This window comes from Dendrobium catenatum, unplaced genomic scaffold (assembly GCF_001605985.2).
Source record: "Dendrobium catenatum unplaced genomic scaffold, ASM160598v2 fragScaff_scaffold_9, whole genome shotgun sequence".
Taxonomy (NCBI): domain Eukaryota; kingdom Viridiplantae; phylum Streptophyta; class Magnoliopsida; order Asparagales; family Orchidaceae; genus Dendrobium; species Dendrobium catenatum.
In genome coordinates this window covers 459-12,581 of record NW_021318471.1, presented here as the reverse complement: position 1 = coordinate 12,581, position 12,123 = coordinate 459, and the positions used below count along the sequence as shown (strand labels likewise).

Genomic DNA, 12,123 nt, shown 5'->3' with positions numbered 1-12,123 from the left:
GCGCGAAGGCCCCAACGGGGCTGAGGAAACCTCGGCACGGCCCAGGGAAAAAATCCTAGCAGAGGAAACTTATATAAAAAATTGAATATAAAATTGAATTAGATATCACTTATTGAATGATATTTTAATTACTTATATTAAAAAATAATAATATGTAGTTGTATTAATAATGAAATAATCATTAAAAATTTTCGGAATGGAAGTAATAGATATTAAAAATTATAAGTATTTCTTAATCTTCTATTTTATCTTTCAAAATAACAAATTAAAAAAAAAAACTTCAAAATTGTAAATATCGACCGGAAACCAGAATGAATTTGCTTTAATTTTTATAAATTTTATGAAATTTAATTGGACAAAGGAAATTTTTTAATTTGGAAGCTTCCTACATCATTATCAACTGCAGCTGGAAAGAAAAAAAAAATTATTTTCATCAAAATAGAAATTATATAATACAGGAGGGCTTGACTCCACTCATTCAAAATGGAATTTGAAACCTTATAAATATCTACTCGTTGGTGGTCTCATGCCATAATAAAGCGTAATGTTGTTCTTCAAAATCTCAATCCAAAATGGGTTTTTTACTCCCCCATCCAGCTTTTTTCTGGGAAATCATAGTTGTTTTTCTCTCACTCCACGCAGCAGAAGCTGCAAATGTTTCTCCTTCAGGAAGCACAAAAACTGACCAGCTCGCATTGCTTGCTTTCAAATCTGCCATCTCTGATCCACTTGAAGCCTTGAGTTCCTGGAGCAATGCTTCTCTTGATCCCTGCGAGTGGAAGGGAGTCACTTGTGGACTAAAAGCTCAAAGGCGTGTAACAGCTTTAGAGCTCCACTCACTTCAACTTGAAGGCCCTTTATCTCCCTCCATCTCCAACATCACCTTCCTGGCATATCTCCAGCTTTCACATAATCTATTTCATGGCCACATACCAAAAGAGATTGGGAGATTGTCACAATTAGAATACATTGACCTTACAAAGAATTATTTTGAAGGAGTTATTCCTGATGCTTTGTGCTCCCTTCCAATGCTCAATCTCTTGATGCTTGGTGATAACAATCTTACTAATTTCATCCCTCCATTGCTCGGTAACAGCACTTCTCTAAACTATTTAAATCTTTCTGCAAACCACTTATCAGGAACTATTCCGGAGTTTCTTATGAACAATTCAGCGCTTTTATTGCTTGATCTTTCCAATAACCATCTCACGGGCGGCATCCCAGCTTCAATAGGTGCTTTCTCGAGTCTCTACTATATTGATCTTTCAAGCAACAATCTTGAAGGAAGCATCCCTCCCATGTTATCCACAGGAAAGAATATAAAAACTATTGATCTGTCTTCCAATAATCTTTCACAAAATATCCCACCTTCATTACTCAATAACTCAACACTTCACTATTTGAATCTTAAGAGAAATGGCTTAACTGGAAAGATCCCACCTTTTCTGAAATCTTCCTCAATACTTGGTTTTCTTGAGCTATCAGAGAACCAACTCTCAGGAGATATGCCTCCCTCACTGGGAAATCTATCCTCCCTTAATTACCTTTATCTTGCTCAAAACAAGTTGGAAGGAAGCATTCCAGAAAGCTTAGGTAGTATATCTAGATTAAAGGAGCTATATATACCTGCAAACAAGTTGTCAGGTAAATTTCCTTCTTCTTTCTATAACCTGTCATCCATCACTTATATTGGCATGGCAGAAAATAATCTCTCTGGACTGCTTTTGCCGACCATGGGCTTAAAACTACCACTGCTTCAAAAATTAGACTTGCAAGAAAACAATTTTGAAGGATCTATTCCTCGTTCATTATGCAATGTGTCTGGACTTCAAATACTCGATCTTGCCGGAAACAGCTTGAGTGGAATGATACCTTCCTGCCTAGGAACCCTTCCAAATATCACTCAGATTGATATTGGGTGGAATCAATTGCATTCGAATGACATGAGCATCCTCTCATCTTTCACAAATTGCACTCTTTTGAAAACACTGTCTTCAAAAAAATAAGTTACAGGGTGAATTACCAGTGTCAATTGGTAACTTCTCTATGAAACTTGAATCTCTATGGTTGGGAACCAATCAAATATTTGGGATGATTCCTGCAGAGATAGGTAGCCTTGCTGGATTAACTGCTCTTTTCATGAATGAAAACCTATTTAGAGGAAGCATTCCATCTACCATGGGTAATCTTTCAAAATTGAATGAGCTTGATTTGTCTGGAAATAAGCTAGCAGGACAAATTCCATTATCTATTGGCAAGTTAACTCAGCTAAATGACCTGTACTTGCAAGACAATCGACTGAGTGGTAGCATACCATCAACTTTAGGATTTAATTGGAAATACCTACATGAGTTAAACCTTTCTCATAATGCATTAGAAGGAAGCATTCCTATGGAAGTTGTCAGCCTATCCTCTCTCACAAGGTTTTTAGATCTCTCACACAATTCTTTGAGTGGACCTTTGCCATTCCAAGTTAGTAGCCTGCAGAACCTTGTAGCCTTGAATTTATCATACAACCAGTTGTCAGGAGAAATTCCAGAAACTCTTGGTTATTGTTCAATGTTGCAATACTTAAAAATGGAGATGAACTTCTTCCAAGGAAGTATTCCCAAAACATTTAGCGAACTAAATGCCTTGATAGAGCTTGATCTTTCTCACAATAATTTATCTGGGCAAATTCCAAAATTCTTGGAAAAGTTTAGTTACTTGCATTTTCTAAACTTATCATTCAATAGTTTTGAGGGTGAAGTCTCGGAGGATGGTATTTTCGCCAATGCATCTGCTCTATCTATAACTGGCAATCCGAAGCTTTGTGGTGATAATCCAATCTTACATTTACAATCATGCCAAGAAGAAGAAAGATCAAATGAACTGAAAATCGTACTTCTAATTATAGTTGTCGTTATTGTGGTCATATCATTGTGTGCAATTTGCATTATGTATATATCAAAGAAGAAGTTTACTACATTGCTCGTAGCAAAATCACCTTATCCATCAATTACATATTCTGAAATCTTCAATGCAACTAATGGATTTTCTAATGCAAACCTGATTGGAAGTGGTAGTTTTGGCTGTGTATACAAACTAAATATGCTTCATGGAGAAAATGAAGTTGCTATTAAGGTGTTTAATCTCCACCAAAGAGGAGCCATGAGGAGCTTTATCACTGAATGCCAAGTCCTGAAAAATATCCGTCATAGAAATCTTCTAAAGATTGACACATTATGCTCAAGTTTGGATTCCAATGGTAATGAGTTTAAGGCTCTTATCTTTGCATACATGCCTAATGGGAGCTTAGAGAATTGGTTGCACCCAGAAACTGAAGATAAGTTTCTTAAGTCTAAAAGATTGAGTTTATATCAGAGGTTAAACATAGCCATAGATGTGGCCTTGGCACTGGAGTACCTTCATGATAATTGTGTACCTCCAATTGTTCATTGTGATATAAAGCCAAGCAATATTCTTCTAAACAATAATATGACAGCCATGGTTAGCGACTTCGGCTTGGCAAAGATCATGTCTTCGGCCGTCTCCGCGGATTCATCCTTTAGCTCAGCAAGCTTGATGTGGCTTCAAGGATCCATTGGATACATTGCACCAGGTAAAAAAATTTCAATCTGTTTAAGCTTTTTACTTTTGAAATGTGTAGAATACATAGAATTATTACAATTAATTCTTGTATAACTCCCTCAACATTTATAGAATATGGAATGGGAAACCAAATCTCCTGGCTAGGAGATGTGTATAGCTACGGTGTCCTTCTACTGGAGATTCTAACAGGCAAAAGACCCACTGATAATTCATTTGTACAAGGCATAAACCTACATAAATATGTAGAGAGTGCATTTCCAGAAATGATTTCTACCATTTTAGATCCTCAAATCTTGCAAGAAATCGAAGATGGAACTAATGGAAGGAGCTTTGGAACTCACATAGAAGAGTGCTTGGTTTCATTAGTCCATATTGGACTCACTTGCTCAAGTGAATTACCAACACAGAGAATAGGGATGGCTACTGTTGTCAAAGAACTCAATTCACTTCGAGAAATTTTCTTTTAGGTTCTCAAGTTGGCCAAAGACAGAGTTGCATGAAAATGGCATTAGATCATGTATCTATATATAATACTTTTCAGTATCTTTGCATTATATAAATATTCAAATTAGTGTAGCACCACTCTATAATTAGGAGCTCTTAACAAATTTGGCCAGTTCTCTACTACTTGTAAGTTTTTTGTTTTTAAAAATTTTTATGCCAATTGAGGCAAACTTGCACATGCATCACAAACGTAAGATTCAAATCCTAAATCTATTGATTGGTAGTCAAAGCTCTCAACCAACAGACCAATATGAGCTGCGTAAAATTTTTTGTTTATCGAGATTAGTTTAAACTCAGAATCATACATAATGGCAACTCAACTCAATAGGCCATGTTGAACTACTTAAAGGCAGATATACAATGTTCCAAAAGCCATATATCTCTACGTGCAATAGAAAGTAGCAAGCAAAAAGAACACCAGCAAGCTTTATGTTAAGGGATTAAATGATTCGAATTATATTTTCTTAGCTATATAAAGTGCTATTAAAAATTTGATATGGTTCCATTTAGTTAAGTTCATTTTATGAGCCATATAAAGAGCTAATAATTATGTAGTTGACCATATTTATAAAGATTAAAACTGCGTTCTTTTCCATTTGTTAAAAATTAACTAACAATAAGAATGTTCAATTTTATTTCAATTTAGATTCATTAATAATATATTTTCAATATAATTATTCATATTGATACGTCACCAAAAATCGTTTCGATTGTGCACGAATCTCAAGGCATATTCAAATTGAAAACTTCCAAAATTAATTTTGGGACCATCCAAATCCGGCCCGATTTCAGCAAACTTATAGTCAAATTGAATGTCTTGAAGAGACGAATCCAACAACACCAAAATTGGTCCAATTCGACCCCAAATGCTCCAAATCGGGTTCTCGAACCACATTTGGAAGATTCAAAGCCTAAATTGGATGACTAAGGGTTCGTTTGGGACGGCTATTTTACTGCTTCTTAAATCATCTTTTTAGTATAATTTTTTTTTGTGCTACTAAAAAATTGCTTTAAAAAGCTGTAAGAAAGATGTTCCAGATGAAGTTTAAATGATATCCAAATATAACATGCGAATCGAGCAGCTCGGTGAGATAAATTCAGCAAGCCCAAGATCACTAAATTCTTATATCATTAAGGAACTTAAACACTTGAAAATGCTCTATAATCGAGAAACCAATAAGGGCCATCCGATGATTGCTCATCATATAGAAAAATTAAAAAGGAAATAAGTATTTATAGCTAAAAATGTATATGAAATTAAAATTAAAATTATAACTAATTAAGCATCACAATGGATGAAATTATTGAACTTATTGAATCTAATTTTGTTAAATATTTAAATTTTAACGGATGAAAACATGAATTTCAAGATAATATTTGAATTTGAAATTTTTGAAATTTAATTCAAGATCATATAAACTATAATGTTAACAAACTTATAGTTGAACTCAATGTCTAGACAAGACAAAGCTAACCAAATAAAAAAGTTTTTTGATATTAGTTCAAGTGAATACAAATCAAACATTTGAAGCATATGTGAAAATTTCATAACATTATTTGAAGAAGCAAATTATTTTTAAATTTTACATACTTATAATCAAATCAATTAACTCGACAAAATGAATTCAACAAGCAAATGATCATCAGATTCTAAGATTGTCAAGGTGCTCAAAGTATTAGATAAATGATATGTGATCAATGGACTATTTTATGACGTTTTTTTTCTGAAAAAAAAAATCAAAATATCGCTCTCAATAAGGAATAAGAATTAAGAGATCTTAAGAACTTTATTGCATTGCTCGCAACTAATGACATTATCAACAACCACAATTATCGTTGCGTTACTAATAACACCAGACCTCATCATTTGATTTTTGTTATCCAATTTTAGTAACGCAAATTCTATTGCATTGTGTAATGTTCTCTCCTTTTCATCCTTTATTCTATCTAACAATAAAAATGAGACAATTGTTCTCAATTGCCCTCTTCTTTAGTTGCGAAGAAGAATGAATTTTTATATTATTAAAGATAAAGTGGACTATTACAAAGAGTGAATTTTTATATTAGAAGAAGAGCTCTGTATTGAGTACTCATACCCATACCGACCCATGTACCCACCTATATCCAATGGGTATGAGTGGATATGAGTACGCCCATGACCTCATGGATGCGTAAAGGTGTGTACTTAATATCAGGAGATAAAACAATTTACATTGCTAATCATCGTTTGTCATATATTACCTCAATCATCACTACGCAGTGCGCAACACTAAACAGCGCTGTAAGCACAATAAATTCTGATATGCAGCTTAAAATTTGCAGTCAAAGCAAAGAGTAACAAGTTTAAAGGTCATCAAGCTGTGGCGAACTGTGTTCAAAAAGAGTGGAAAGTGGGTGGGTATGGGTGGGTACAACATCCCAAAAGTCACCACAGGTAGATGTTGGAGGACTTTGCCCACCCACGCAAAGCATAGCTCCCAATGTGCACCCAACTAGGACCCTCATGTAGGACTTTGATTAGAAGGCTAAAACTTCAAAATGCATAAGTTGGATAATTTCTCTAAAAATCTTAAAATATTAAAAAGCCTCATATTTTCCTTTTAATTCGGACATTCTTGTCAGACTTTGGCTCTTTTTTTTTTTAATAATAATATGTAAAAGTGCAGCTGAGATAGGTTCTTGTTATATTAATATTTTTCTAAATTTTTTGTGAATTTTTAAAATATTATATAAAATGATAGATTAATAAAACAATAATTATTCAAAGAATTTAAAGTTCTTTTTTCCTTTATTTAATAAAAGTGGCTGAGAATATTAAGAGCTAATTATTAATTAAAATAAAGATAGCTTCATTACATATTAATTATAGGCTGACATAAAACTACAATCACAATAAATAAAAAAATAGAGATTCTAAGGGAAAAACAATTAAGTTGGATATGATATATCCGTTATGGATGGATTTAAAGCCGCATATGTCATTCTCACCAAAGCTCAAAATTCAGATCAACGAGGACTCGTAGAACCTTAAGAATTGACTTGACTCAACTAAAGAACAACTTCTAATTTCCATTTTCCAACCCCACTTACTAATGAATTATGTCTTTTATGATCAACTAAACTACAAGTAAAGTCATCTTAAATGACCCCAAAAAAAAAAAAAAATCTCAACCAAAAAACTTTTCTTGTGGAAATAATATCAACCGCAAAGTTATTATCTTCAAAAAAATTATGATGTCACGAAAATTTTTATTCTTTTCAATATTTTTAATTACGTAATTTTGAGGATCAATATCTTTTAATTTTCTATGAAAGAAGAAAAGAAAAATGAGAAGTTTACATCATAACGTACACATTACATGGTTGGAGTTGGAAGAATCCAGTGTAATGTGAGTTGTTCTGAAAAAAATGTTATCATGTTCGTTTGGTCGATAGGGCCAGCCGTAGGAGGGCGAAGAAGGTTGGTTGGATCGTAATCAGGCGACAGAGAGGTTCGAAGGACCATTGTCAGGCGGCCGAAGGAGGTCGGAGGGACCGTAGTTGGCGGTTAATGATGGTCGAGTCGGAGAGATAGTAGTAGGGGGCTGAAGGTGATAAGAGGGACCGTAGTCGACTGGTGACAGTGGCCAGAGGGACCGTAGTTGGTGGGTGACGGTGATCATATGGATTGTAGTGACAGGTGATGGAAGTCAGAGGGACCGTAGTAAGTGGGCGACGATGATCGGAGAAACTTTAGTCGGCGGAGGGACTGTAGTTAGCGAGCGATGGTGGACGAAGGGACCATAGTCAGTGGGTGACAGTGGTCGGAGGGACCGTAGTTGGCAGACAACGGTGGACGGTAGGATTACTGTTCACAAGCTACAGTGGTTGGAGGTTTCGTAGTTGGTGTGCGACGCTGATCGAAGAGACCATAGTCAATAGGTGACAGTGGTCGGAGGGATAGTAGTGGGCAGGCGACAGTGGTTGATGGGATCGTAGTACTCGCTAGCAATAGTGGTCAAAGGGATCGTAGTCAACTAACGATGGTGGTCGAAGGGATCGTAGTGAGCTGACGATGGTGGTTGGAGGGACCTTAGTTTTAGGCGATGGTGGTCGAAGGGACCAAAGTCGGCGGGTGATGGTGGTCAGAGGATGGACAGGGATTCTTCAACTGTCGGTGGATGGGTGGTGGTCCGGATGTGGCGGACAGAAGTTCTCCAGCTATGGTTCCTGGGCAAAACTCTTGGAGTCGCTAAGCCTCGGGAATCTCTTCAATCTCCAGCAAAAAGCTCCAGGCTTGCAAAGGTTCAAGCCCTCCTCATGAAGAGAGCATGAGCCTATTTATAGATTTTTTTATAGTTGCATTCCCGGAAAAAATGGAGAATGTTCATGGTAAATTTCGACTGTTCCATCGGATGGCCCATCTTGATTCCATTGACTATAGAGCGTCATCAAGCATTTAAGTGTCTTAATGATGTTGAAATTAATCAATTGTATGCTCGTTGGATTCATTTCACCTAGCCATTTGATTTGAATATATGCTATATTTGGATATCATTTAGTCATGCATCCAATTTATGCTTTGAACCTTCCAAATGTTCTTCGATTCCTTGATTTGGACTAATATGGGCTTGTATTGAATTTATTTTGGTGTCATTGGGTTCGTCTCCGTTAGAGATTCGATTTGACTATAACTTTTCTAAAATTGAAGTTTGGATGGTCCCAAATTTAATTTTGAAAATTTTCTACTTGAATGTCTCGAGATTTATGCTCGAACAAGGCAATTTTTGGTGACGTATCATAACTGTTGATGAATTAAAAAAATATTACTTAGGAATAAAAAAAACATATCTAGCTTTTCTATATAACAATCTATCATGCACAAATATAACATATATGAGACCCAATAATTTTTTATGTAGAAATCCCAAAAAAGAGGAAAAAAAAGCATAGGGCTTGACCCAATAATAGAGTTAGATGCCAATAGTTAAATGACAGAGATCAGATGATGAAATTCTGGCAATGATGGCGATAATTGTTGATGGTGGTCATTAGTATTGATCACCAAAAACTGCTATAGAGTTATGTAGCTCTTTTAGCTTTTGGACAACCCTCACATAAAAAAAATGAGATCTTATTTATTGCTTTTTGAGAGGGTCTTTTTAATAAACTTTGCCAAAATTTAAAATACTCCATCAAACAAGCTATTTTGATCCCCTTGATTGAAGATCATCCATCTATCATTTGACTATAAGCATGCAAAATTTGAATATAATTTGATATTTTAATTAATGTCCTGAAGTTTTCATTTATATTTCAAATTGTTGATTTGAGTTCATTTTGACTTAGATCGAATCACTTGTGGCATTGATAGGTTCACTCGTTGAGATATTCAATTCAAATCTAAGTTTATTGAAATAAGAGTTCGGATTTTCCTAAATTTAATCACAAAAATATTCAATTCAAATATTATCTTTATATTCATACTAATAAAAATGAATTTTCTTAAAATGTATCAATTTTTCCCCTTTTATCAAAGCTTGTGTCATATAAATATATATGCTAAATATTTGAAAAATTTTAGGACATAATTATAATTTTGAAAAAAATTACAAGATGAAATTGCTTCTGAAACGTCAAACATAGATCTTCCTTCAGGTTGTGAATCAAATAAAATTTTCTTAATTATAATTTCAACCACTAATACAATTGACCAATTGATTGGAGCAAAAATTATTAAAAACGGTTGCTCCATATTCTTCAAATCTTCTTGAATTTGATCACATAATCACCTTTAGACTTCATTTCAAACGCTTTCTTACTGCTTCTTAATACAACTTTTTTTTAAGCTGCTAGTCCTAAGAAAAACTTAAGCTATATATGATGTTCCAGATCACAAAGTGTTAATTTAAGAGTCAGATAACAACATAAAATATTATAGATAATGACATTTTAATCACACATACAAACATCTGAATATTACAAACAACTTCAAACTTCTACGAAATCCAGCTAGAAAAATTTCAAGCTTTTATTTCTTACAAAAGCTGTTTATAATTTTAAATTCTTGTTGAACAACCATGAATTACCTATTTTTAGCAATAACACGGTACATATGGTGGCATATAAATGCATCTTTCACAATAAGGCGTGGATCCGTAAAATCCACAAGTAGGAGGATAATAATACGGAGGATTAAAATCCTGTCCCTTCAATTTTCTTCTTTTTGTGAGATCCATCATGTTGGTGTATAATTTTGAAAGAAAGCCTCCTGTAATTAATTGTAATATAAATTTAGAGTTTAGGATATTTTTCAATCGCTTCCTTGAAGGAAAAGAGGAAGAAGAAGAGGAAGAAGAGCTCTACAATTAAGTACTGACCTTTTGAGATGTGGGGGATTTCTTCAACAATTATGGCTCTACAATCCATGAAACATGGCATCAAAAGGAACAAGAGAAAGATGATGAAATATGCTTTGAAAGCCATATTATGCATATGGTTGTTGTTCGACCAAACCATTTGATTCTATGAATATATACATCATATGGGTGTAGGATAGATGTGAAGTTGAATATGTCAGCTTCACCAAGTGGAAAATCCACATCAGTGAAGACTTGTAGAATCTTAAGCATTAACTTGGCTCATCTGAAGGATCCTAAACTTTTCCATATTGTAACCACACTAACTAATCAATTTTGTCTTTTATGATCAGAAAAGTTAAAATTTTAATACAAAATCAAAACAAAAAAAAATCTCCCACAAAAAGTAAAAATTTCTCCGCATAATTTCTGAATGATATGAGTATTAAAACTGTGATATTTTTTTAATTGTGAGTAATCAAATGAAAGTTTTACTTTTAAAAAAAAGTCTAAAAATAATAATAATAAAAGATATATTTTTTAAATAAAGGGACTTGCCCAAATTTCATTCCATAGAAATTAAATTACAAACAAGGCCTAAAAGAGGACAAACAAAATTATAAAGCATTAATCATAGTTTATCATGGCTTGGGCTTTTTCTTGTCGTCTCAGCTCAGGCGTTGGTTCTGTGTATTTCTCCTGGGTAATCTCCTTCCTTGCTCTTTAATTCCTTTTTTTTTTACAATTTTTAGTTTGATAAATATTAATCATTTGATTGACCTTGGTTTTTTGGATGGGAAGTTGAAATCGTGCTCTTTTAGGGATGTTCTGTCAGGGAATTCGTCCTAGTCGCAATTTCCTGCCCGAAAAATTACATCTTGCCATGGTTTGCTGTTGTTATGAATTTCTGATGATGAAATGATGGCTTTGGCAGCTCTGTTTGAGTTTGCTTTGGAAGGAAAATTAACTAGCTATCGGCTGTCGATTGATGCTATTCACAAATTCTTTTTTCAACTTAAGCTCATAGGTGAGTTTTCAGTCACTTTGCTTGATGCTAAGAACATGTTGAATAAGCTTATGAACAATTTAGATTACTGTCATGTGTTCTCACATCGTTCTTTTTTCATTGGCAACTATTATTTCTTGAAGTTATTTAAGTTGACTCATCTCTTTGACATTAATATTGAATCTCCTACCATCCCTATTTGGTTTCCTTTCCCAATCTTCTTCCGCATCTGTTGTAATATCAAAAATCTGCTCCAGGATCGTCCAGGACGATCTGGATCGTCCTGGGACGATCAGTGGAAAGTTTGCTCCAGATTTTGCCCAGTTTTGCTCCAGGTGATTTTTGTGCATATTCGGGTCGGGTCGTGACATCTGTTTTCTCCCTAAATACTTCATGGACTTGGCTCCTTGTTTGGTTGTCCCTTGCGAATGGATAATGCCACCTCTAATGGCACAAGGCCTTCAGTTGATCGTGTTCATGTGGAGTTAGATGTTACCAAGCGGTACCCTAACCAAGTTTGGGTCGATTTTGAATATATGGGTAATATTCAACGGGTTCAAATGGAAGAATTTCCTTCTTATTATGTTCATAGTAAGTTTTTGGGTCACTCATAAATTGAATGTCATATTTTGAATCCTTATTTAGCTAATCAATATGCCCCTACTAATGGTGGTGGTTTGGGTG

At 34.4% G+C, this 12,123-nt stretch overlaps 1 protein-coding gene and 1 long non-coding RNA gene across 2 annotated transcripts; one reads left to right on the top strand and one right to left on the bottom strand.

Annotated features, from left to right (window-relative positions):
* Positions 1-482: 482 nt before the first annotated feature.
* On the top strand, positions 483-4,199 carry LOC110105973 (putative receptor-like protein kinase At3g47110). Its single transcript, XM_020835675.2, is given in 3 exon segments — positions 483-2,002; positions 2,004-3,601; positions 3,703-4,199. Coding segments are annotated over 3 exon segments (3,384 nt in total). The 5' UTR covers positions 483-572; the 3' UTR covers positions 4,059-4,199.
* A 5,790-nt stretch (positions 4,200-9,989) lies between these two features.
* LOC110106025 lies at positions 9,990-10,650 on the bottom strand. The gene is made up of 2 exons (XR_002304194.2): positions 10,455-10,650; positions 9,990-10,345 (listed from the first exon to the last, which is right to left on the bottom strand). It is a non-coding gene; the product is annotated as an uncharacterized LOC110106025 (long non-coding RNA).
* Between the last annotated feature and the right edge of the window lie 1,473 nt (positions 10,651-12,123).